The 27477-nt window shown below is 45.6% G+C and overlaps 1 protein-coding gene across 1 annotated transcript; it reads left to right on the forward strand.

The window, feature by feature from the left end:
* Nucleotides 1-27146, forward strand: LOC147666669 (surfeit locus protein 4-like). Its single transcript, XM_086948982.1, has 6 exons — nucleotides 1-272; nucleotides 14672-14858; nucleotides 15482-15558; nucleotides 16391-16434; nucleotides 17007-17193; nucleotides 26674-27146. Exons 1-6 carry the CDS (start codon nucleotides 222-224, stop codon nucleotides 26938-26940), a joined length of 813 nt encoding a protein of 270 aa, XP_086805108.1. The 5' UTR covers nucleotides 1-221; the 3' UTR covers nucleotides 26941-27146.
* The last annotated feature ends 331 nt before the right edge of the window (nucleotides 27147-27477 follow it).

Consider the following 27477-nt stretch of genomic DNA (forward strand, 5'->3'; position numbering starts at 1 on the left):
TCGTAAAGCGAGGCTTGAGACACACGCAGCGGGGGCGGTGATTTGCGTGTGACGTACAACGCTCGCGCCGGTTCGGCTCTCCCAGCACGCTGAATGGCGGTGAGCTCCCCGTACGTGGCAGCAGAAGACAGAGTTGTGGGCAGGGCGAGTGCCCCTCCTGTTTCACCCCACCCGTGTCCAAAGCTTTCGCGCGGCTTCCTCCGGAGCGGAGACCGCGAGTCATGGCGCCCACCAACGATGTGATGGGCGCCGCAGAAGACGTAGCAGATCAGGTACCTGCAAGGAGGGCTGAAAACTGCCACGAAGGAGTGGTATGGGGTTGAGGTGAACTAAGGAATCTTGTGCAGTGGGCCCTCTTATATGAAATATCAGGGGAAGTGGATACATTTTTTAGGATACAAATGATATATTTCTCACCCCACTTTTTTATGCTTCCTAATTTATTTATTTTTTAATATTTGTCCTGTGGATGTCGCAGACTTGGTTACTATCCTTCAGACGCCGTTTATCCTTCAGACGCCGTTTATCCTTCAGACGCCTTTTATCCAATAGACAATAAGGAGACATCTTCTTCTAAAAACAAAGGCGAAGAAGTTACATTAAAACCACGATTAACGTGTTTGTCAACATCGGTGTCATTATTCACATATGTGCCAAACTTGGCCTCAACTTTTTTCTTTAATCAGAGGAACTTTACAGTTAACCCTGACATCTGTTAGCTTGCAGTTATGATGGTAGTGTATTTTATTGTGGTTGCCCGAGATGAATCTGCAAAGTTCTTATGTGCGTCCTCCTTTGGTTACTCACGAGAGCCTCCTTAAACTGTTGCTTCCTCTGCTCTTTCCTGTAACACACTTCCATGCCATTCTAATCCCGCATTCTGTAATCCATTCCAGACTGTTCTATTCCTCACCACGAACAGCACCCTGGCAAGCGACATATCACCGCACATTATTTATTTATTTATTTTTAAAATTTCTAGAGCGCACAAATACCTTCCGGTGTCTCGGCGCTAAAATTGGAGGTGAAAAAGGGGGACAGGCATTTGCAGTTTTTTGGGTCTTCTCCCAGTAGGTATTTTTGAGGATGTAAAGGAACTTCAGTTTTACAGTCTATGAAGGTTTGGCCACGTTCCGACCTTTTGGTTTAATAACCTTAGGAGCCTGTCGGGGAGATTCTTAGGCAATCCTGTGCGCGACCTCTGGGTAGACCATGTATTTTCGGGGTACAGTTGCGGTTGCAAATAGAGGATTTGTATAACTAAATGTATATATTGTGATTTACACACCTGAGTATATAGTGGTTGGAATACTAGGCTGGTGCGTAGTGGAGTGATATGGCGAAGTCCCAGATGCACTGCCTGTGATTTAACAGGGTCTGCATATTGTATACTGGATGCTAAAGCTGAGTTTTGTCATTGAAAATGTTGGGTCTGCACAGTGTACTAAGGATGACAGTTTGTAAAGTGCACTGTGGAAGACACATCTGCAGATTGTTGTATTTTCCAGGCCTTTGTATGTAGTGTATTGGGAGTGATGAAGCGGTGTGTGCGCATTAGATGACTGGAGTTTGCAAGGTATTGTATATCGTGGCTGTGTGCGCAGTGGCTGTCAGAGTACTGTGTGTGTTAGCTGGCCCTGTAATATACTGATAGTGACACTTTTCTGAACAGTAGCACTATGGGTGATAGATAACTGTGCAAAGTCTTATTGGGAATGACCACTTTTACGGATGACCAGAGTTGAGTGTTCAGTGTACTGTAGCTGGATCTGATAGGTAAGGGTGCTACAGGTGGCAGAGGTATGTCTGTGCTTTGGAATGTGGGTGACAGTCCTAGCTGAGCACACTAAACTGATAGGTGTGGTGAACATGCATAATGTACTGCGAGTGAACGATGTATGTCTGTCTGTATAGTGAGTTATCAGTCATAGAACCAGACCGCTGCATTGCAGTTGACGGTTGGGTGTACTTTGACAGTTGACTGAAGAGAATGTATTGTGGATGACATCCGAGTGCATGGTGTGCTGTGATGACAGCCAAGTGTCTATTGGTAACAGCTGGATGTGCAGTGAATTGCATTTGACAGCACTTGCCTGGCCCAGTGTGCTGTAGTGAGGACTGTGTATGTTGGGTGACAGCTGGCTGTGTATTGTACTATAGGTGACGGCTGTACTGTGGACGGCGGGTAACTGTACTGCTTATGACGATTGATTGTGCACTGTTGGAAGCTGGTTGGGAACAGTTACTGTAGGCAACTCCTGGCCGTAAATTTTACTGTAGGTGACAGCTGGCTGTGCGGTGTACTAGGAGTGACCGCAGATTGTGCACCATTAGTGACATATGTCTGCACAGTGGTTGTAAGCCAGCTGTGCGTACTATGGTGTGGGTGACACAAGGCTGTACATAAAGTAAAGTAACGACTGCTTGCATTCCACAGTGCGTAGCAGGTTCCTGTGCAAAAATAGTGACAGCTGGTTGTGCACACCGTAGAAAAGTTAGCAAGAGCCGACTGTAGTTTGCTGTAAGTCACATCTGAACTTGCGTGTATAGTGTATGACAATTGGATTTGGACAGTTAGCGACAGATAGTGAGCAGTGTACCTTGTGTGATTGCATTCTGATTTGTGCTCTAGGTTGCTGTGTATAAAACCCCATGCTGTAAACTGAGTGCTCAGTATAACATAGGTGTCAACCAGCTCAGAAATGTATTGTGGTTGGCAGCCAGGTTTGTGTTTTCCAGCTGGCGGTGCTGATCTTGCACTGTGTATCGTGGGTGACGGTCCTGGGCATGCAGAGCGTTTTGGTATAAAGCTTCATGTGTAAGGTATGGCAGTTGAACTACACAGCATAGGCTACATAGGTGGGTGCTTGCAGTGTATTTTGGTGACATAGATCTTCTCAGTATAGGTGACATAGCAGAGTGCTTACAATATGTAAACGAGCTAGGTTGAATATATATGTAGAAAATAAGCATGTATTCTTTATAGTGTGCAGCTGCCTGCAAATGTGTACCCATTACAGAGCGTTGGTGCACAGTCCTCAACTTATTTTATGTACTGGGAATGATGTGGAAGGCAGCATGGGTGGTTCTGCTGTGCAAAGCGCCATAACCCTGTTCACAGGGATTTTAAGAAGGCAGGCGGTCCTGTAAACTACGTCTCCCAAGGAAAACTGGACCGATTACTCGGATTAGCATGACCCAGTTCGACGTTCAGCAGAAAAGCCTTGAACAAGGAAACTAAACTGAGAAATGGGACTCAAAACCACGCCAAAACTGCTCATACTTATTTACCCAAGAAAGACAGTGATTTTAAGTCATGTGGACGACACTGCTGCTTTCAGTTAATCCTGTGGCTTGACAGAGCCCAAATTACTTACGCCTTACAGTACTTGGTGCTTTACCGCAGTCCAGTAGCACATAGCTAAATGAAAGTTGGTGTTATGAAACAAGTGATAGAGGTTGAACCACGAAAATGTTACCTTGTAGAATAGGAAATTAACTGCTCCTCGAAAATATGCCCTTGACGTGTCAGCACAACAAGCAACGCTTTTTTCTTGCATCATTAAGCAAAAATAAACACATTCTTTGTACAAGAAAGCATGGCGGAGTAGGGGATGCTCGTTAGGCAAAGGGATGGCGATGTGGCTTAGTTGCAAACCAACTCTGAAACCAGGAGGACCGAGTAATAATCCTGGCTGTCCATCTGACCAAGTTGCATCATCTTTGGCAAATAGCTTTATCTCGTTATCCTTTGCTTCCCTAATTTGAGAAAAAAATGAGGGCTCGAATCTGTACTAAAACTATCTAGCACTGTGTAAAGGGAGTGACTTTCCGAACAAAGCTCATTTATTCGTGGGGAGGCTGTAATTTTAGCCTTGACTTATTTTGAACACAGTGGTTTAAAAGTATTCTTTTCAAAACCGTATCAAGCATCCTGGATTTGATGCCTGCTGTACCACTATTTCTGACGGAGTTGTCATTGGCGCTTTGAAGACACTATTGCGTCTAAGGTGCAGGAAGGAAACTTTGCTATATTCTGCCCTTCTCCGAAACTTCCAGACAGGTTTAAAATGCACTTTTAAAAGTACTTTGCTGCACTTTTCCTCTGTTTCACCTGGCATTTCACGTGTCATTTTTAGGTCTCGCCTAGCGACGCAGTGCATGCGCCGCTCGCCTTGGCAAGACCTATAGTCAGTTTTGCTAGCGAAGGGGGACAGAGATGTGCACGGACAGAAGATATGCACTCCGTAAGCATGAACATCTCCTGTCGCTGTGTGAACACAGCGCGCGCATGGCACTCTTTCACTTTCTCTCCCTCTAGTTTAAGAATGGTAAAAATATGTTAACGTATACCTACACTGGTAAGCCCGACCTAATGAAAGACCAAAATTAAACCTCTGGTTTGATATCACGTTCAACAGTGCTCTCCACAAGAAAATGAAGTTGTTCATTCCTAATATGACCTCATCAAAACGAAAAACAGCAACAAAATGTTCAGGCTGGCAATTAAATTGAACCTCTTAAGGAATCGCTACATTGGATTCCACATTTCAGAGCCTATTATTAATCGTTAGTTTATAAGGAATGAGTTAGCAAATAGTTGGAAGTGTTCTAACTAGGTATATATTGCCAAAGTCAAACATACTTTGAATATATACGCTTGTTGCCTTTGCAGGTAGTGTAATGCTGTAAACCGCATCGGAACCGGAAGCCACAGGGGATCTTGTTTTTGCCAGGTGCAGTATTACAGCATCATTCAGTGTCCTGCATCTCCAAACAGGGTTACTACTTGGTGATGCAATATATTTAACCCCTGTTCTGAACATATCCTAATAGTTGCGTATTTTCACTGCACAAATTCCAGCAGGCTTTACCTCGCAAATTAAAGGGTGTGCGTTACCTGCGGCTTGCGTTAAATATTTCTGATTCCCGATTTGGGTAAAAACCAGACCCACTGTGGTAACCCGCAAAAATATCTAAGCGGCTGGTTTCTCAATGAAGAGGCTATGCAGCCTTTGTATTTAAAAATATATGCACCTGTAAAGACTGTAAATGCCAATAACAATGATTCTATATTAGGCACAGCAATGTAGCTTTAAATTCAAGTCACTTTCCTAATCCGATTTAAAACTTCATCCCTGCAGCTTGGTTAAACCCCAAGTGTGAAGATGTGACAGTAACTACAACAATCACAAGCCTGACGCCTGAGTGAGAAGTCGTGTAATTTGTCTATTTGCGACAGATGTATTTATATACAGGACTTTCTATAACAATGCATGAAATCGCACGTCTGCTTAGTCATGTGGAATCACGCCAGTCGTGGCTGCTCGTTCAGCCGTTTGTGTTGAAGTTGAAGACGGTGTAATCTGTAGCACAGATTTCTAATATTGAGGGGGATCAATGCCCTGTCTAATGACTGGAGGTTTTTGATACCAGGACAGGTAGTTAGCAAGAAATGGTCTTGTCCTTGGATGTGAACGACGAGGATGCCTTCATAAATTAGCCCTTTGCTGAAGAGCAAATATTTCAGAGCCTTCTTTAGTTGATGGTGTCTTTAAGCTAGGCGTTTCATAGTTTAGTAATATGTCACTAAACGCCAAGTACTCCAGGAGACGATGTAAACTGGCTGGAAAGCATGTGAAATACCATACTGTTACATTTCAATAGACATGTATGGATGTAGAGTTGCCTAATATGCTACCAACTTGTGTATCTTCACTAGTGTCAAAGCTTAATGTATAAATGCGGCTTTTGTATGTTTAAAAAACGAATAAATGAAAATGTAAAAATAAAATGTCACTATACATTTTTTTTTTTTTTTTTTTTTTAAATAGTTTGTCAGGTAAGATATGATTAGCTGGATATTTCAAACCTGGGTCTACAAAGGAACCAGCTTATATCGCCTTTTAGAAGCATTTATCCAGAATGCTATGCAGAGTGAAGAGAACCTTGAATGAAATTATTACCTCTCCCTGGACAGAAGTTTGTGTACTGACTTAAGTACTAGCGCAATTTGTCCCCCTTCCTTTAGATACACACACAGTTTTAACACTTTTGTTTTTGCAGTCTAAATCTTCCCAGTCTCGGGTTTTATGACTATGGTCTTCCCAGTAGTAAAGTAGTCGTGTCTCAAGAGCATCAGTAATTTTCCAAGATGTATACGCTGATAAGGGTGGAGCACAGGGCAAATTCCTTTAAGAGTGCTGAGTTGGTACTTTACACTCTTGACAACTGTGTTGACCTAAGGTGGTAAAATATAGTTCTTTTTCGAATATGATACTGAGGCTTCTTGCATATGTTCTGTGAGCAAGCTAAAACGAGGGAGATTTCATTCACCTTGCGCGCTATCGCGGCCTATGTTTTAGAGTCATAAAAGCACTGGCACAGTTCTGTCACTGAGTGATGAATAAGATCTATGCATTTTGAGAGGTTATTCGGATATCCATTCTCCAGCTAGAGGTGGAACTGGCTACTGTTTACATACATTTTTAATTTGAATACCCTGAGATACTAATGTACTTTGCAGTGATGTGACATCAGCAGAAAGTCTCAAGATGAGTTGCCAGAGCCGACCTGTTGCATAGAGAACCATCAAGCTGCACAATGCAGTGATTTTGAGAAATGTTTTAGTGTTGCTTGCATTTTACACTTAGTTGGCATTTAGTGTCAACCGTAAGTCCCAGGAAGCCCAACTCAACCTGTGGTTTTACCAAGTATTATCATAATATATCATAGACGAGATTTCTTCTTTAAAGTTTTTTTATTGTACCTAAGGCTTTTTATTGTAGTTCCTAGCCAGCAGATACTGAGATCCTTTACCACTGTAGTTCTGTAGCCACAACAATGAAGTACTCCGCTTTAGCACCTGGCTGTCATTAAGTTAAGCAGTCCACTGCTTACTAAAGGTGGAGGAGTAAATGAAACACTCAGGACTTCCTGACAAAGGGGTTGGAACAATTGCCATGGGAAGACTCTTCTTTTCCTAGTGGCCCGATGTTCGAACAACTAGAATTGCCAGGAGCGGGAATACAGGGCCCTGTTTAACTGGGTGCTGAAAAATACCTGGAGAAACCACTGGGGATCGGTGGTGAGGTATGGAGTAGGGGCTTAGTCCAGTCCACCACCAACTGCTTTCCACAGCACAGAAGGACCATTCAGTGGTCACCCCAGAGTCTAACTTACTTGCTCATACCCTTCCAAACCCATCACAGCAATTTACATTGACACCCACACTCGCATTTACCTTCTACTTAGAGCATATAATAAGCATAAGTAGAACATTCCCCACAATTGAGAAAACCCCACAAACTCAGTCAAGCAGGTTATGCCCCATTCTGCAGATTCCAAGTCAAAATTGGCAGTGTTAGGAGACTCGATCCCATCCGCAATCAATAATTCCAACACTAGCATCTCCTCCACTTAACTCTTGAAAATCGCAATGAGGCAATCAGAACATAATTAATAGTGTAATACTATTTAATAAAGCTACACATCAAGTCGCTGCTGTACTTATTAAACAAAATGGACTGTAATAAATATGTGGATAGCGTACTAGGAAGATAATTGGGATAGCAAACTCAACAAGATGATGATGGACGGAGTGTTGAAACTTTTCAACCACTCACCCACAGTCACGTGGTACCGGTGTCAGGGTCCTGGCCCGGTGGCTTGAGCTAGACTGTTCCCATGGAGAACAAGGTCAAGATTGATTTGCATACGGCTGGGTCCAAGCAGCATTGCCTCACAAAACTACACAGTCCATTTTCAGCCCAACAGTATGTGTTTGCTTGTGCCATGGATGGTTGCATACAAAGGTAAACCGGCTGCCTTTTATCTCTACACTAGAAACAGAAGGAATACAGCTCAGAGGCTGAAACCAGCATGTGGCTTAAGCCCTGAGCATTGTAGCATAGGCCGTTAGAGCTAAAAGAAAAATACAGGAGGAAACTCAAAAAGGAGGGGCAGGAACCCTTGCAGTACATAACTGTGGAACAAGAACGAAGCAACAAACTCATTGTGAAGAAAAAAAGAAACTAGTGAGAGTTTGCACCCACATGGAGGAATGCATGGTACCAGTCATTCATAGATCTTTATTTATGGGGTACCAGAAACTGCTTTTTAAACATATTAGGTAGCAAGAAACCCACCGTTTGAGAATGGGAGAACGCAAGGACTTAGGACTAAAAGAGCATACTTTTAAAGGTGCACACTGTGAATTGATCTGCCTTACTGCACTAAGGTTTCAGTGGCAGGGAGTGGAGACACATGGAGGGCAATGGTATCTGAGTCCTCCATGGTGGTGAAAGTTAACTCCCGCGGTTTGCCTGAGGGTCTTAGGCCAGCACAGAGTACAAAAGGGAACGTCTGTTCTCAGGTCAGAAGAGGTAAGTGCTAGCTTCCGCTCTATGACCCGCCCGAGAGTGGTGGAAGCCATTCACCTCTCGCCGTCCTCAATCAGCCTATCTCTGGGAAGCCCTAAATGCCACCAAAGTTCAGGTAAGATCTGCACTTGTTCCATGCAGGACTGAGAACAAAGTGGGTGTCTGTCGAGTACAGCTTGCAGTCTGGATGCTCGCTCAAAGTCATATGGGCACAGCAAAGGCTCTTTGAACAGACGGGGATCTCCTCTCAAGCCAGTGCTACTCTCCTCTGTTATACGTGCAGAAAGCTGCCATAAGTCATTTTTAAGTCGAGTCTGGGCAGTGCTTGCACTGCTCTGCAAGGCATGCTGTATTCAGGAATGGACTTGAAGCTCCACTCATTTCCCGCCCATATTTTTCATTGGCATGTGTCATTGTACACTGTGGCTTTTCATTGGTCAATAGGCTTAGTAGTTCCTCCTTAGTTCCGCCTTGTCTTATTTTGTAACTTCCCATGAGGACACCCAGTTACGTGTGTTGTTACTCAGTAGTCTTTAATTTCAGCCTACGAGTACTATTTTCTCAAATAGCTTTGTCCTGCCTTACTGTTGAAGGCATGACACGTTCTCGCCTAACACTTTGAAAAAACATCTTTATAAACAGGAGCCGAACGCATTTGCAAAGCAAAAGCTCTCACATCTGCAAGAGTGTAAGCTACTGACATTGTAAATGAAAATGCCTTTAATTTATCTTCTTTTAAAACACAAATAACCCCTCCGATGCTGATGACAGAACGGTTCCGTCCTCAGCATCGGCTGAGCTGTGCTGATGACGGAACCGTTTCGTCATGACTCCGCCCGCGCAAGGCGGAGTCAGCATGGGCGGGGAATTCGCGCCGCACGGATGCGGATAAAAGGCATTGAAACTCTTGGGAGCACCGATCTCCATATCACAGTATGTTTGCCACAGCGAACTGAACTTGCACTATATAGAGTATTATATGAAGGCTTGCCCTGCTATATTTTGGTTATCAATCTGGAAAAACCCAGCAGCATCCCTCACCAGAGAGCTAATAAGAGATTGCCTCTAGTGCGAGAAGGGAAAGGAAATACCGTGGCTTGCTGCAGTGAGGAAGATCCGGAGTTCTATTAACCATGCACAGGTTTTCTCAAATCCAATGGAAACAGACAGCATGAAAAAAAAAGTCCTTCGCAGGGCTTTATATGCACACTACAGAAAAGCAAGACACGAAAGGGAGGCCCTGAAAACGTCTGTGGCAACCTACATGTCAATTGAAGATGTCTCTCACATGCCATCTAGTTACCTCTTAATACCAGGAGGCCGGTGGGAGGACTCCTCTGTCATTTAAGGGCTGGCACAGTCAAATTCTTACTCTACTTCACTTTGGGGGTATAATGCCGACTTAGATGAATCACCATGGCCCTGTGTTATATGGAATATGCAAAATGAATTTTTGATACCGTTTTTTTTTTTTAAAGGAAAACTCCCCTATTCATTTAGAAATGGCATACATGGAATTTCTTAAATTAGAGATTGATGAATTAACTTTCCGTGTTGGCACCTTTTTTTTAAAAACTGCAGTACACGCCCGTAATACAATGTGCACTTTATGAAGGTTGGTTTTATTTGAACTATTTTTTAATATATTCTCATTATGTTTAATATGACAAATGGATACTGTTTACAGATTAGTTCTTAAGCTGCCCGTAATGATTTGATATGACTTCAATTAACCCCATGCCTGCGGGGCTAATTCCCCCGCTGTGCTGGGGGGCGGGGGACGCGCACAGCGCCCCGGTGCTCATGACCAGCTCAGCTCGTCATGAGCCATAGTGGCCGTGTGCGCATGACCAGCTGAGCTCGTCACGGCCACACCAGTTTTTTTAGAACGCTCAGCACAGCGGGGGAATTAGCCCCGCGTGCGAGCGTTGCGGCCGTTATGACTAGCTCAGCACGTCATGAGCACACGGCCACCGTGGCTCAGGACGAGCTGAGCTAGTCATGAGCATGGGAGGGGTTACGTTAGCTCTTAATGAACACTGTTTTTATCACTTATAACATGTTTGTTAATGTACGATTTTATTTTCAGCTATGTGATAAAATGCTTTTATGGCTACACCTCTATCTGAATAAAGATGTTTGAATTGAAAAGGCAGTCATTTGCAATGCCAATTCCGTAAAAACTTGTAAATGCGAGACCTATTGCATATGCTTGTTGTGTCTAGTATTAGCTCTGCTCTTTGACAGTAAACTCACTCACTTGCCAATTCACATTATTTCAGCCAATGGCCATAAAAGTAGTAAAATTAAAATATTTTACAAAGGAAAGACAATAAAATGTCACCTAAAAAAAATAAAGTATACAAATACCATGCTTAAAATATTCTTAGAAGTATCCACTCTTGGTCTCGGGACACAAAACCGATCTACAAACACTTGACCAAAGACAAAAACCTATCGTGGTCCGTCAACCCTAAAAGAACAGTTTATACACGTCATGCTGAAGGGAATTAATTTGTAGGAGGTTCAGACCAGAATAATAAACTTTAACAAGCAGATGCTCTAATAAAGTGCATTAGTGGATGCTAACATACTACATTTAACACCTAAGAATTTATCAGTTATAAAACATGGTGGTATAGATGCTGGGGTTACAGACCCTACCCTGTCTCGCAGGACAGCCTGGCCAAGTAAAGTTCATGTGCTGCAGCTTACATCATAATTAAAAAGACAAGTTCTAAAAACAGAAATACCTTCATACACAATAGAGGTATGATTTTCATTAGGCAGAGGACAAAATATGGGTGAGAGGTAATTTGTAGGTGAATTGGCTATATGCTCTCCAAGAATTTAGCAATAGAGAAGACAATGACCGAAGATGTCTTCTCTACATAATCTTACTGCTTCCCTATATTGGACAACACTTAAAAAGGTGGCGCAAAGGAGCAATCCAATACCTTATAGTTCCTAAGGCAAAAAAAGAGGAGGTTATAGCCCGTTACTTCTGCAAACAGGACACCTTTTACAACCTATTAGTTTGCCATTTCGTTTGACAGTACAGGTAGCACTCGCTCCCAGGTGCTTATATGCCAGTGTGTGCATTTTGAGACCAAAAATATTTGGGCGTGCTTTCTTTATTATGGGAGCTCCCGGGCACTCACCGACAGAACGTTTTATAAAAAAACATGAATGAAATAGACCAGCATGAACAACCTCAAAAGACTGGCAGCCAACACCAGACCTGTAGTCCTAGCCAGTGTGTGTTAAGTGTTTTTGACCTTTGTAGGAACCATTGAGGCTCACCGGTCTGTAGAAATTAAAGAACTTTGCCTTTTTTTAAATTATTTTTTTTTATTTTAAGATGCCCCTGAAAAATTGGAGGAGGGGCATTGACATGAGCTGAAAGTCGAAGGCAGGGTATTAAATATTCTAACTCCCGCCACTCCACTGTTAGATGCAGATAGGTGCGCACACGTGAAATACTTCGCCTGTTCAGAGGCAGCGGTGCATGGGCCGATAAAATACCGGCACCACATCTGCACCAAAGCTTTCAAGGTTTTCTGTTAGACCAAAACTAAATACAGTGGAGGAAAGAAAGTGCCACAGGTTGCACTCGCGTGAATCCTTGAGTCTCCAGTGTTAATTTCTTTACTTTTTAGGCATTCTCAACAGTCAAATCAAGGAGATCGGCATGTGGTATTGTTCCTCTAGCTGGTGTGTTATTATATATAATAATCTGTTGCAGCAGATTTTCATTCCTTTACTTTTTATAATCATAATGGACAGGCGAATTAAGGATGTCTGGCCATGCGGCTGTCTAGCACTGAGCCTACAGCCAGTGGGTTATTAGATATAATAATCAGTTATAGCAGATAACGTATACACAAATTCATATCAAGCATGTCATGTATCCCCTCTGATCTCCATGAAGCCCCACCTTCTCGAAATTTTCTTATGCACTACTGCATGGATTCTTAACCTTTTGACATCTGTTGCCCCGCCCCCCGTTAATCACTATTGAGATCCAGACACACCCACCCAATAGTTGACTCTGAGGACGCCATACTGAGTCCGTGTTGGAATTAGGGGATCCTGGCCTAGGCAGTTTCGATGATTTGGGCAGAAATACAATATTTCCAGGGGTCTTAGAGGCGAGATTGTTCGTGTGAATGCCCAATTTCAAGAGGTGCCTTCTTTATCGTTGTCTAAAGAAAGAAAGGTCCAGTCGCCCCACCAGTGCAGATGACGGTGTACTCGCTTCTTGTGTTTGTGCATTACTTGCATTGCCTCTCCTTGGAGTTGCTGAGTATAGTTAAGAGGCCTGCCCAACAATTCCCAGCCACTTTTTACTGTTAAAACATACTGGTATGTGTATATGTGTGTGTGTGTGTGTATATATATATATATATATATATATATCCAACGTAACAGGTTGCCCCTTTAGGAAACGCCACACGCGGTGAAGTTTAACAGCCTTTTAATGGTGGACGGCAGTGCGGCAGTATTAACACACCTTCAAATGTCAATGAAATGCCCAACGCGTTTCGAGCACCTCTGTGCTCTTGTTCACGGGCCAGCTAGGTGAGCATACAACCGGCCGTTGCACAAAGCTTCCATTAATATCAGGTAAGTCCCGCCTCTAAGGGTGTGTGCCCCGAGGCAGGGCGTTTGAATGATGCAAACGCCCTGCTGTTACCATGCAGATCGTGTGCTGGGTATCTACGAAGCGCACAGAAGCGGAGAAGGCTGCATGGTAGGATTGAATAAGGCATTGAGGTGGCGGTGCTTGCTCCCCTTCTAATCCACTGGGATATTAATTCAGGACATTTGAGTATGAAATCGGCACCCACTGGGGATTTTACAAACATGAAAACTACTAAGACCAGGACACCTCGGGGCACACACCCTTAGAGGCGGGACTTACCTGATATTAATGGAAGCTTTGTGCAACGGCCGGTTGTATGCTCACCTAGCTGGCCCGTGAACAAGAGCACAGAGGTGCTCGAAACGCGTTGGGCATTTCATTGACATTTGAAGGTGTGTTAATACTGCCGCACTGCCGGCCACCATTAAAAGGCTGTTAAACTTCACCGCGTGTGGCGTTTCCTAAAGGGGCAACCTGTTACGTTGGATATATAGATATATATATATATATATATATATAACTGTTGCCTGCTGTAGAGAGACCCACACAAGGAGGTAAGTAGTATGCCTTTATTTCACGAAGGATGCAGCAGGAAACAGGGCACATTGCTTCACAAATTTAATTTCTTCTGCCCGACGCGTTTCGTGTCAGTAAAGCACTTCCTCATGGGCCAAAGTCTTTTCTTGATGAACAGCACAGCATTTTCGAAACATCCTTTTCAAGTTCAACCCCCGCCCTGGTGGGCGTGGCTCAACAGCATTATGGGACTTGTGGTGCTTCATTCGTACCCACAGTGGGTTCCGTGCTGTCCTCAATAAAATTATGTTCAGTTTTACCCCAGTGGGTTGTGGCGTCAATGGAAGCTGTTTTCCACATCCGTTAATTGCTTCGTGGGCGGCTTCCCTGTCCTTAAGCCACCTCGCCGTTTGACGCTGTAGCAGGGCTGCACGAAGATGCAGCAGGGTCCCTCCTGCGGCTCAGGCGGGCCGCCAACTTGAAAATCAAACAGTTGCCTGCTGTAGGGAGACCCACACGAGGAAGTGCTTTACTGACACGAAACGCGTGGGGCAGAAGAAATGAAATTTGTGAAGCAATGTGCCCTGTTTCCTGCTGCATCCTTCGTGAAATAAAGGCATAGAAAAAAACAGCAGGAGGAAGTCCGGACAGTGTCCTATCTGCATTGACATGACACTAACAAGAGAAATTAGAATGCCCTTATTGGCACAAGTCTGTGTCAAACAGACAATAATAATCCACATTTGTAAAGCGCGAACAATCACCCATAAGGGTCTCCAGGTGCTGGGTGCCGTTAGGAAGATTAAGCAAGCTATTGCCCAGAGTCACATGGTGCTGGGCTAATCTGCCGCCGGCGCCAGGGATCGAACCGTGATCCCCAGATTCCAGTGTCAGTCGCCCTGGCCGCGGCGTTACACCTCTCCACCGAAAAGGTATTTTGGAGAAAAGATGGAGTAGTAGACAGATGGGATGACAGACATGCACCTGGTTCAGCAATCTCTTGCTGGACAAAGAGGAGGGGAAATGAGCAAGTTTACATGTATAGACAACTGTTCTGCTGTTTGTGTTTTATCCCGTGACTGGAGTCGGGACATCTAACACTATCCTTTACTTTCTGTGTCTGGCCCAGTTCCTGCGTGTGACCAAGCGGTACCTACCTCACCTGGCTCACCTCTGCCTGATCAGCACCTTCCTGGAGGATGGAGTCCGCATGTGGTTCCAGTGGAGCGACCAGAGGGACTACATCAACATGTCCTGGGGTTGCGGCCTGTTCCTGGCCACGCTCTTCGTGCTAATCAACATGCTTGGGCAGCTAGGTGAGGGCTGGCATAGAAACTGGATGAGCTTTCGCTCTACACATTTTCTCTGCATTTTCTGCTTATTAGCGCTACAGACCTTTTTCTGTAGTCACAATGTCATTCATGATATGTCAGTGGGCTATATAACTTGAACTTGATGCAGCAGAGTGACTTGCTTTTGTAAGCTGGTGCCCACAATGAAAGCCTGTCTGCTCTCTGGGTGCATTTCCTTTTGTAAGGCCTGGTGTTTTTCAATGTACAAAAATGACTTCAGCAGCGTCGCGTCATCATCTTGCTGAGCGCGTGTTTGCTCGTGATGCCGCTCCACACCAGTGGTACTCTGAAAGAGTGATAACCTACCCCCACTTGGGCAGTAGGAAGATGCATTAGTACAATGAAGTGTCTTTTCCTTTACATGAAGAGTTGAGGTTCATTGGCAGATCTTTACTGGAATAAACCAGCATGCTGTGGGTCCGGGTTGAGGTATAGTGGCAGACATAATAGGTCTCTATAATGGAATATCCTGTTCAGTGGCAGAATTGAGGTGTATTGCGAGACCCAGTACTATTAGTGGTGCTGCAGGTCAGGATTGGTGCGCGCTAAAGTAGACCCAATTGACATTGTGTTTCTATTTCTTTCAGTTGGCTGTGTGCTGGTATTGGGCAGAAAGTTTGTTCCCTATGCTTGTTTCGGGCTTTTTGGAATTATCTTCCTACAGGTGAGTCATTTACCTCTGGTGGCAATCCTTTTGGTGTTACGCATTTTTACTTTACACCCTTACCTGCTACTCCTGAAACTTTTCATTGGACCAGAGGGAGGGTGTTATGCACTGTGTTTGGGCTGTGGTAGAGTGTCCTTGATCAAGAATAGTGCTCTTTGGTGGTTGCTGAACAGATTTTTCATACCCACCGGTTTACTCTTTGGTATGTTTTAAACAGGCATCCAAAGAGAAAGAGCAGATGGCCTAGAGTTCAAGTCAGCATCCAACGAGTGGCTGATAGTGGGTTATATTACTGTGTGTAAGCAGCTAGGTACTCGTGTTGGTTGCTCATAGGCTGCTGCGTTGGACGCTTCCGGGCACTTTTCACTGGTCATTCCAGACACAAGCGCTGGGCATGTGCTACACACAAATTATTCACACAACTGCCCATAGCTTTGAGAACCCTCCTGCCTACTATATGTGCCTAAATGCACACCATTCCCCACTGTACTTGCCTTAAGCATACATTAAAGAGGGTGTGGTCCTCGCAACAATTCATTCGCCTCACCCACCACAATGCGAACACACTTAAGTCTACAGATAAAATAAAGAGAGGAGACAGAGATTCAGAAGCACAGGCACCCTAGAACATACTTTGAAAGAGAAGGTGCTATAGCCCACTACTGTTTGTGGTGTGGTGATGAAAGTATTGGATGACTGAATGTTACCAGTCAGTACCCTCATGTTCCCAGCCATGTACTTTTACTCCCCACCCCTGATATTTGAAGTATTGTGACTTTGACTAACTTTTCTTTGTTCAACGACTAACTTTCCACAATTTATTTTGCAGACCATTGCCTACAGTATTTTATGGGATTTGAAATTCCTGATGAGGTGAGTTCAGCTGTACCATCTCCTTTATAGGGTTCATGGGTAGTTTTTTTGGACCAAACGTATCTTTAATCACCTTGTCCTGGTGACTAACACTTCAATTTACTTACCAATGTGGAATTCTGCCGGTTGGGGTAAAATTTGCTTGGAGAGTAACCTGTTTGTGGTTAATGTTTGCCCAAAAGCATTGTGGCAAAGATAGTTTAAATACTGAGTAACGCTGCGCACACTCTATTCCACACTTCTTTAGGCCTGTGACTGAGCTTTTCAATTGGGGCTCAAAGTGCTCTGTTGAGTTAGAGTGCTGCTTAGGAGCTGAATTGAGAACGGGGGAGATTGATCTCATGTGTTCAGTGTCCGCTTCTAATGACCCACTGGTTTGCAAGAGACCCACTGCAGAAGGGTGTTTAGACTCTGCTCGTTCGGCCCTGAGTCTCTTGAATGATCCTTGGTGAAGATATTAAATGGTATGGTGGCTGTTAAAATGCTGTTTGTCTCACTGTAGCCTAAAATAATGGTTTCAGAGCTTTGTCTTAATGTTATCTGCTCAGCTAATTTCCTGTCTAACTTCACAGGAACATGGCACTGGGTGGTGGATTGCTTCTGCTGCTAGCCGAGTCCAGGTCGGAAGGAAAGTCAATGTTTGCTGGCGTCCCCACAATGAATGAAATCTCGCCTCGGCAGTATATGCAGCTGGGTGGCCGTGTCCTGTTGGTTCTCATGTTCATGACCTTGCTGCACTTCGAAGTTAATGCCTTCACTGTAAGTGCCCTGTTTCCCTTGCATGGTTTCCTGCTTCTTGGTGGTTAGGGGTGGTAGGACAGTGTGGGTAACTTGATGTCTTGAGTGTTAACCGCAGACTACTCTGTGGTGCTTTTAGCAATGTCACTTTAGGAATCCTCTGCATATGGGGTGACTGAAGTGTCAGTGCTTGACAGAAGTCAGTGAAAAAGTTTTCCTGAGTGGCAAGTGACTATCAAACTTTTTTGATTGGGGGCTGGACCACGGTTCAGCTTCTCATTATAATAATGGACTGTAGCTCTCCAACCTGAATCTCCGATCACCCTGGGGAGTCCTAAGCACACAAACCTAATCAGATACCTCTTCTGCATGCCTTAGAGTAGGTTTATTTCTAATGTATGCCCTCTAACAAAGCACCTCCGCCATGCCATCTCCATGGACTACCCTATACGCTTCCAGAATTTTCAGCACCAAAGGCAGCTCTGGATCTATCCCTCGTGCAGAATTAATCATTGACTGGTAAAGCAGGAATCTTCAACCTTTTATGTAATAAGAGCAACCTATATGTTCATGGAAGCTTCTTCTGATCTGTTAATAGTATTAACAATGTAGTAGTAACCACTTCACACAACATTACATTAGTGGCCACTATATGCTGGATTACCAGCGGTGATAACCTCCCTGCATCAGGCACGGTTGCCGGCAGTAATGAAAAAAATGCTTGAAGAATGTTGAATGCTTCTTATATATAGCAAAGAAAAACCAAAGGAAATGATGGACGGAGCGTTGACAATACAAGCACTCACACCCAGTCAACTGATCTTGGTTTAATCCATCACCGTTCTTTAGCCCACTCTGCCACCCCAGTTCAGACATGGCTATATTCAAATCAGTCTGACCCTGTGCCTCATGGGAACAGTCCAGCCCGAACTGCCAAGCCATGCCTTCCCTGGACCGGAAACAAGCTACCGAGGACCGGATTCTGGCATTTCAGCCTTCTTCAGCCCGGCTTGCTTGAATCCCCTTTTGTATCGCTTTGTTTGCCCTAAGTTGGCAGGGTATGCTCAGATGTGAGTCCCTTGCTCACTTGGTTACTGGATTTAAGATAGCCTGGCTGATGATTATGAATCCGAAACCGGTGTTTCTATGTCCAGGGAAGACATGGCTTGGCAGTTTGGGCTGGACTGTTCCCATGAGGCACAGGGTCAGACTGATTTGCATATGGCCATGTCTGAACTGGGGTGGCTGAGTGAGCTAAAGAATGGTGATGGATTAAACACATACCAGTTGACTGGCTCATTTCGGTATTGGTGCAACATGTTCGAGGCATGTGAGCTGCTGACATTCATATCTGTGCATAGATCGCCGCCTAGTGTTGGGTCCGGATGATTGCACATTGTTGTCCTGGAAGAGTCTTCGAAGTATCACGAGATAGGTGGTCCCTCACTTGGACTACAGTGCGCATGGGCATCCTCTCCATGCTCAGATTGTTTTTTTCCGCCATTGGGTTCGGATGTACTTTCCAGCACTCCAAGTTCGGAAAACTTTTCAAAAGGCCTTCGGTTTCGTCGGTATTGTTTGCGATCGGTACCGATAACCTTCTTTAACTTTACTTTGCACTCCGGTCGTCGAATCGGGCCGCTAGGCCTTCTCGACGCCACGTGGACCGACGGTCGATGGAACAAAGTCCATTCAAGTGCTGCCTGCAGTGCAACTCTAAGTTCCCGCACACCGATAAACATCCAGTGTGCAACAAATGCTTGTCTCCAGATCACAATGAAGACAATTGCCTAGCTTGTGCCCAGTTCCGGTCCAAAAAGACTATCCGGAATCGACGGGCGGCAAGGCAAGAAATGCAGAGGTCGGCACCAGAGCCCGAGATTATCTTCGACGGGGAAGAACTGGTTGACGCCGAAGACTCCGATCAAGAGGAAGATCAATTCTCCGAGCACGACTCTGAATATTACATCGATGACGAAGAAATCGTCGAGGTCTAAGAATACGACCGAAATATCGTAGCTGTCGAAGACGACTCCGATGGCGACGAGGGGCGCACTGTGAGTACACCGCTCCATACAGACACTACACCAATATCAGAGACTCAGGTCGAGGCATCGCCAACAGGCCTTAGCCAAGATCAATATACTGGTTCTACAGCCCCGCCATACCGCCAGGCTAAGAACATACAAAAAGCGCCTTCTGAGACACTTATTCCAAGGCCAGGTCCATCGAAACCGAAACTCATCGACACGACAGTCTTCGGACCGAACGCAGTCGAACCGAAGGTGATCAAGCCAAAGGGCGCTGACCCGAAGGCTACCGTTCCATCAACACCTTCGAAGCCAAAACACGTTGACTCGAGCAAATCTGGTTCGACGGTCGAAAAAGGAAAGAAGGGTGTCGACGAAGAAAAAAGGCCTATGCCCAAGGCGGTCGTCGAAGCAAAAGTAGACCACACAAGATCGGTCGAGCCGAAGCCCATTGATCCAAAAAGTGGCATCGAGCCAAAACAGCAGGCTCCGAAGACAACTCTAAAACCTAAACAGGTTACCGAACAGACGAAACCGCTCGGTCCGAAAACCGTGGTGAAACCAGTAAAAGACGTCAGACCGACAAAACCTGTCGGGAAGCCTCAAAAACCGATCCAGGCACCAAAAGCGGTCGAACCGAGTAAAGGCATCGAACCGAAAAAGGACAAACCAAAAACTACGGCGCCAAAACAAGCACTGGCGTTGCCAATAGGTCTCGCAGTAGGAAAGTTGGAGCTATTACAATTGCAAAGAACAATGCCTTTTATTTTGGTTTTCATTTTAAAAACATAAAGGGCTTTGTCATTTACAAAACCAATAGCTCCAACTTTCCTACTGCGAGACCTATTGTGCACTGCAGTGTGGGTGAAAGTGGCACTGCGTGTGTGTGAGTGGCTTTGAGTGAGTTGCGTTGCGTGGGTGAGTGGCGTTGCGTGGGTGAGTGGCGTTGCGTGGGTGAGTGGCGTTGCGTGGGTGAGTGGCGTTGCGTGGGTGAGTGGCGTTGCGTGGGTGAGTGGCGTTGCGTGGGTGAGTGGCGTTGCGTGGGTGAGTGGCGTTGCGTGGGTGAGTGGCGTTGCGTGGGTGAGTGGCGTTGCGTGGGTGAGTGGCGTTGCGTGGGTGAGTTGCGTTGCGGGTGAGAGTGGCGTTGCGGGTGAGAGTGGCGTTACGGGTGAGAGTGGCGTTACGTGTGTGAGTGGGCTTGCGTGGGTGTGAGTGGCGTTGTGTGTCTGAAAGTGGTGCTGCGTGGGTAAAAGTGGCGTTGCGTGGGTGAGTGGCGTTGCGTGGGTGAGTGGCGTTGCGTGGGTGAGTGGCGTTGCGTGGGTGAGTGGCGTTGCGTGGGTGAGTGTGGCATTGCTTGGGTGAGTGTGGCATTGCGTGGGTGAGTGTGGCATTGCGTGGGTGAGTGTGGCATTGCGTGGGTGAGTGTGGCATTGCGTGGGTGAGTGTGGCATTGCGTGGGTGAGTGTGGCATTGCGTGGGTGAGTGTGGCATTGCGTGGGTGATAGTGGGCTTGCGTGGGTGTGAGTGGCGTTGCGTGTCTGAAAGTGGTGCTGTGTGGGTGAGTGGCGTTGCGTGTGTGAGTGGCGTTGCGTGGGTGAGTGGCGTTGCGTGGGTGTGTGGCGTTGCGTGTGTGTGTGGCGTTGCGTGTGTGAGTGGCGTTGCGTGGGTGAGTGGCGTTGCGTGGGTGTAAGTGGCATTGCGTGTCTGAAAGGCGTTGGGTGGGTGAGTTGCGTTGCGTGGGTGAGTGTCGTTGCGTGTCTGAAAGTGGTGCTGTGTGGGTGTGAGTGGCTTTGCGTGAGTGAGTGAGTGGCGTTGTGTGGGTGAGTGTGGTGTTGCGTGGATGATAGTGGGCTTGCGTGGGTGTGAGTGGCGTTGCATGTCTGTAAGTGTTGCTGTGTGGGTGAAAGTGGCACAGAGCCTTTGATGTGGCCTGGCGCAGGAGAAATGCTGCTGCTGCTAATTAAATATAAAAAGTGTTTAGGGACTCACGGCTGCCGAGAGTAACAAGGCAGTGCTAGGAGGGGGGCTGCACACCAACTGAAGTGCTCTGGTTGCACGGCCTGCGGCCGGCTGTGTGAAGTGATAAGCCTTTGAAGTACACAGGCATGCTGTGATGGAGGTGTGAGAGGTCTGGCAGGGAACAGATGGCCTGGCTGTGAAGCAGGGGGCGGGGCAGCGCTGGGGAAGCCTGTGGGAGGGTGATTGATGCTTTTGATGTGGGGAGGGAGGAGAGCCTTTTGCGTGCCTGCAGGAGAAATGCTGCTGATGCGCGTGCATGTTTAATCACGTGATTCACGTGAACCTAAAGAAAACCACGGCTGAAAGCCCGTGGTTTGAAGTGGATTTTGCCGACTTGAATTCTCCCCATTTCCCATTCCTGCGGAATGGTAAAGGCGAGACCTAAAAATGTGGAAGAGGAGATCATCCAACCAGACCCATCCACAGAACATCATTCAAAACTATATATTGACCCAAATACTGGGAAAGTGACTGTTTATACAAGGAAGAAAAGACCAGTGCCAAGTGAAGGTTTTTCTAAAATTCCCCTCAAAAAGAAGAGGGACTGTGCTACCTCTCCTATTCTTTTCCAACCTATCTCTCCAGCTATGCCTGCTACTCCATACCCGCCACACTCACCTGCACGCTCTGACTACAACCTAGATGAAGATCAGTATGCAGATGGGGGTTTTGGAGATATACAAAACCCATATGTAGACCCCAATACACAACCATGGGGGATTGGAGGTGAGCCAGACAATGAGGGGGCTCTACCCATTACAGACCCTACTGTATACCCAGCTAAGCCATTACCCACAGAAGACACAGTGGCATTTAACTCATTAATAGACAGAGCTGCAAGCTAACATAATGTAGACATGCATTCTGATGCTATAGAAGAGGACTTTCTATTTGACACACTTGTAACATCAGAAAAAAGTGTCAAAACACTCCCCATGTTAAAGGGCGTCCTAAAGCACGCAAATGACATCTTCAAAGACACTGCTAGGGCCCGTGTCATCAACCCTAGAAAAGAGAAGAAGTATAGGGCTGCACCAGTAGACCCTACATACATCAGGGGACAACTGCCTTTAGATTCATTGTTGGTATCCAACGCACAAAAGCATGCATGTTCACAAACAACTGGAGAGGCTCCTCCTCCTGACAAGGAGTCTAAGATTTTAGAAGCATCAGCCAAAAGAGTTGCAGCTCAAGCAGCAAACTCATAGAGAATAGCCAATACACAGGCCTTGCTGGCCAGATATGACAGGGCACACTATGATACTTTAGAAGGACTTCTCCAACATTTACCCGAGCCTTACAAAGAGCAGGCAGATGAACTTATACAAGAGGGAAAGCTCATCACCAATGCCTCCATTAAGTGTGCTCTAGACACGGTAGATACAGCTGCCAGATCTATGAACACAAGCGTACTGCTTAGAAGGCACGCATGGCTTCGCATATCTGGATTCAAAAAGGAAGTACAGGCCACAATTCTTAACCAGCCTATAAATCCAGATTTTTTTTGTTTGGTCCAGCAGTTGACTCAATTCTGGACAAAATGAAAAAGGACAACGAAACAGCAAAAGCCATGGGAGCCCTTCAGTCCCAACAGCACAGAGGCTCCTTTCGTCGCTCAAGTTATAGAGGAATGGCGTGGGGGTAACACATCGCAGCAATCCTCCACTTGCAAAACTAATACGCAATCCACATACAATAAAAACACAAACGGGGGGATACAGAGGAAATATTACAAAGGGCAGGGGTCGTGGAGGCAATGCCAATAGTTCCTCCACTAACACCAAACAGTGACTTCTTGGCACTACCCCCAGACCATATAACACCGGTCGGGGGAAGACTACAACAATTCCTGCCAGTCTGGTTAGACATCACTACAGACAGGTGGGTAAGGCAAATTATCCAACATGGCTATTGCCAAGAACTCACCTCAACACCACCCAACATACCACCTGTACACCGTCCAATGTCGCAGGAACATATAACATTACTGCAGCAAGAGGTCATCAGTATGCTACAAAAGGGGGCCATAGAACCAGTCCCACTACAACATCAAGGAACAGGAGTATACTCACTATACTTCCTCATTCTGAAAAAGGATGGTTCGCTTTGACCGATATTAGACCTCAGGCCCCTCAACATGTACATTTTGTCAGAGCACTTTCATATGCTCACTCTCCAACAAATCTTACCGCTGCTTTGACAGGGAGACTTCCTAGCAACTCTAGACCTCAAAGACGCATACTTGCATATACCAATACACCCTGCTCACAGAAAGTATCTAAGGTTTACAATTCAAGGACACTACCAGTCCTACCATTCGGTGTAACAACCGCTCCACGGGTGTTCACCAAATGCCTAGCAACAGTGGCAGCACATCTCAGGAGACAACACATTCATGTGTACCCATATCTGGATGATTGGCTAATACACGCGCCATCAGCCCTGCAATGTGCCAGCCACATGTCAAACACCATTCATCTCCTGCACAGCCTAGGCTTCTCGCTAAACTACCCGAAGTCGCACCTGCAACCCTCCCACGTACAACAGTACCTGGGAGCAACAATAGATACACTAGCAGCAAAGGAATATCCGAACGCAGCACGAATAAACGGAATGCAACTGTTAATCCAAAGGTTCAGACCCCAACACTCATTGCCAGCTCGAGTATTTATGCAACTCATAGGCATGATGGCCTCGTGCATATTCATAGTCCCTCATGCCAGGTTACACATGCGTCTGCTTCAAGAGTGCCTAGCAAGGCAGTGGAACCAGGCTCGAGGGCAATTACAAGACCTAGTGTTGGTGACCAGTCGAGCATACAACTCTCTGCATTGGTGGAATCCACAAAACCTTTGCAAAGGACGACTGTTCCAAGAGCCTGTCCCACAAATAGTGATGACAGCGGACACATCCCTGCAAGGCTGGGGAGACCATGTCCTGTATTACACAGTTCAGGGAGTATGGACTATGCAACAGAAAAAATGCACATCAACCTTCTGGAATTAATGGCAATCTTCCTAGCACTAAAAGCATTCAGAAAACACTTATGCAAGAAGACTGTGATGATCCGGACGGACAACATGACAGCGATGTATTATATTCAAAAACAAGGAGGGACACACTCCCCACAGCTGTCGCATCTGGCTCAAAGCATGTGGAAATGGGCCATTCAAAGGAACATGTTTCTCATGGCAGAACACCTCCCAGGCAAAGACAATCAGATGGCCGACTTGCTCAGCAGGCACAGTCAACAGATGCTTGAATGGGAGATTCACCCCAATTTGCTCCAACCATTCTTCTGGAAATGGGGACAACCGGAGATAGATCTGTTTGCCCCAAGCGAAAACGCAAAATGCCAGTACTTTGCCGCCAGGTTCCTACATCCGCAGTCGCAGGGCAATGCGATATGGATGAACTGGTCAGGCAAATTTGCGTACGCTTTTCCCCCACCTCCACTAATACCGCTAGTGGCACGCAAAATGCGCCAACATTCACTGACGCTTATCCTAGTTGCTCCCACATGGGCGAGACACTGCGACTCACGCCCAATCTTCTAACTCTGAGCCATGGAGAAATCCAACACCCAGATCCGCAACAGCTAAACCTGGCGATCTGGCTCCTGAAATCCTAGAGTTGGATACCTGAACTTGCCTCCAGACTGCATGAATATTATCAAGGATGCAAGAAAACCCACTACCAGGGTATGTTATGCAGCAAAGTGGAAACGTTTCGTCATTTACTGCAGTAACAACGATATTAAACCCTTAGATGCTTCTACAAAGAACATCATTTGCTATCTCTTGCACCTACAACGTAGCAATTTAGCCTACTCATCCACCAGGATACATTTAGCTACATTAGCAGCATATCTCCAAAACACTGTTTAGAGTGCCAGCAACTAAAGCATTTATGGAGGGACTTTAGCGAGTAATTCCCCCAAGGCACCCACCTTCACCAGTCTGGAATCTGAACATCGTTTTAACCAGACTTATGGGACCACCTTTTGAACCACTACACTCATGCGAACTACAATTTCTTACTTGGAAAGTGGCTTTCCTTATTGCCATTACTTCACTTAGAAGAGTTAGTGAGCTGCAAGCCCTAACTATTCAGGAGCCATTCATTCAAGTACATGCAAATAGAGTAGTTCTCAGAACAAACCCTAAATTCATGCCAAAAGTGGTATCCCAGTTCCATGTAAATCAAACGATAGACCTGCCGGTGTTCTTTCAAAACCCACAGACAGTTGCTGAAAGGGCCTTGCATACTCTAGACGCCAAAAGAGCTCTGCTATATTATATAGATAGAACGAAGGCATTTCGAAAAACAAAACAGTTTTTTGTTGCTTTCTCACCACAACACAAAGGCAACCCTATTTCTAAATCAGGTATAGCCAGATGGATCGTTAAGTGCATTCAGATATCTTACTTAAAGGCAAAACGCACCTTAACAGTTCCCCCTAGGGCGCATTCTACACGCAAACTAGGGGCATCCATGGCTTTCCAGGGAAATATTCCTTTACACGAAATCTGTAGAGCAGCCACATGGACAACCATACATACATTTACCAAACACTACTGTGTAGATGTACATTTCAAACAGCAAACTGCTGTAGGACAGGCTGTTCTCAAAACTCTTTCAGACTGCTGCAGCTGGCACAGGCAGCCACCGCTAGGGGAGATACTGCTATACATTCTATGCACAGATATGAATTCAGCAGCCCACATGCCTCGAACGGAATATGTTGCTTACCAGTATGCATCTGTTCTTGGCATGTAGGGCTGCTGACATTCATATCGCCCACCCGCTGCCTGTCGCAGCTGTCGCATTCACTCTTTGCATGGACATCTCTTACTGTACTATACTCAATCTCTGCCACAATGGGGAAATAACAATCTGAGTATAGAGAGGATGCCCATGCGCACTGTAGTCCAAGGGAGGAAGCCACCTATCTCGTGATACTTCGAAGACTCTTCCAATACAACAATGTGCAATACTCCGGACCCAACACTAGGCGGCGATCTATGCACAGAAATGAATGTCAGCAGCCCTACATGCCAAGAACAGATGCATACTGGTAAGTAGCATATTCCTTTTAAAAACTTGTAATGTAAGGTATGATTTGTCCAATTCTACCCATCCCTATCCGAAAATCCCTCTGCTTGGGATAAAGGCAGAGAAGATGACTGCTTATATTCAGAATTTCCAGAGTGAGAATATTGGCAGTGCTACTTTATTCTCCTTCACAGATACGAGGGGGTGTCTCTTAACCTTCACCATGAGTTTTTATGGTTGAAATGGGGTTTTAGGTAAGGAATCTCAGAACCAAACTGACCGGCTTAGTTGGCTCAATTGTGTACCTAAAGCCTGTTCGTTCAGGTATGTTTAGACTTTGGTTTTGAGTTTTTGTGCTAGAACTTGACTTTTGCTAATCGCTTTTTGGCTTCTCTAGATTTTCCAGGACATCTTTGGAACCGCTTTGATCATCCTGGTGGCCATAGGTTTCAAGACGAAGCTGGCAGCCTTGACTCTGGTGCTTTGGCTGCTGGTCATTAACCTGGTGCAGAATGCCTTCTGGAACATCCCCACCTACCGGCCTCTGCATGACTTCCTCAAGTATGACTTTTTCCAGACGATGTCTGTCATCGGGGGCCTTCTCCTTGTGGTAGCCCTGGGCCCTGGCGGAGTGTCTATGGATGAGCACAAGAAGAAGTGGTAGAGGATGGGCCAGTGAGAGACTGGTGCCTGTGAGCACAATGCCGTACAATATATATTTTTTATTTTAGGCCGGTTTGTGTATTTTTCATTTGTATATGATTATAAACTCCTATCATTGTTCACTGTTGCCTTAGCAGAATAGAGGTCTCTTTTTCTATCAAAGGCAGTGGGAGACATCTAAGAATTAAAATGTTCTGTGAATCCGTAGCCTTTGTACCAGCATTTTTCATTTTCTGTAATGCAGCATTTTTTTGGAGGACCAGACATCCAGGGACTTCAGCTTACTGGACAACTTGATGAGCTTGGACTGTCTCTTACTTGTTCCAGGAGTGGAATTCTGATGTTACATTATAGAGTGTCCTCTCCAACAGCACAGAAACTGGGAATTCTTATTTCACATCTCAAAGGTAGGTGTCTACATTGATGGCCTTGGGACAGACGGAGAGAGGTTGTTGCATCACCAAAAGCCAAATAGTCTGCTTCTTGATCACAACCCCGGGGTGACTAAGAAGATACCTTGAGATAGGACACCCTCTAA

Source organism: Lissotriton vulgaris, unplaced genomic scaffold, assembly GCF_964263255.1.
Source record: "Lissotriton vulgaris unplaced genomic scaffold, aLisVul1.2 SCAFFOLD_822, whole genome shotgun sequence".
NCBI lineage: Eukaryota > Metazoa > Chordata > Amphibia > Caudata > Salamandridae > Lissotriton > Lissotriton vulgaris.

Bases quoted from the DNA above. Each gene is read 5' to 3' on its own strand.
- LOC147666669 (XM_086948982.1), top strand. From the start codon at position 222: ATGGCGCCCACCAACGATGTGATGGGCGCCGCAGAAGACGTAGCAGAT. The intron at 16,435-17,006 runs GTGAGTTCAGCT...CTAACTTCACAG, and splicing joins GATTTGAAATTCCTGATGAG to GAACATGGCACTGGGTGGTG. The intron at 17,194-26,673 runs GTAAGTGCCCTG...TGGCTTCTCTAG, and splicing joins TCGAAGTTAATGCCTTCACT to ATTTTCCAGGACATCTTTGG.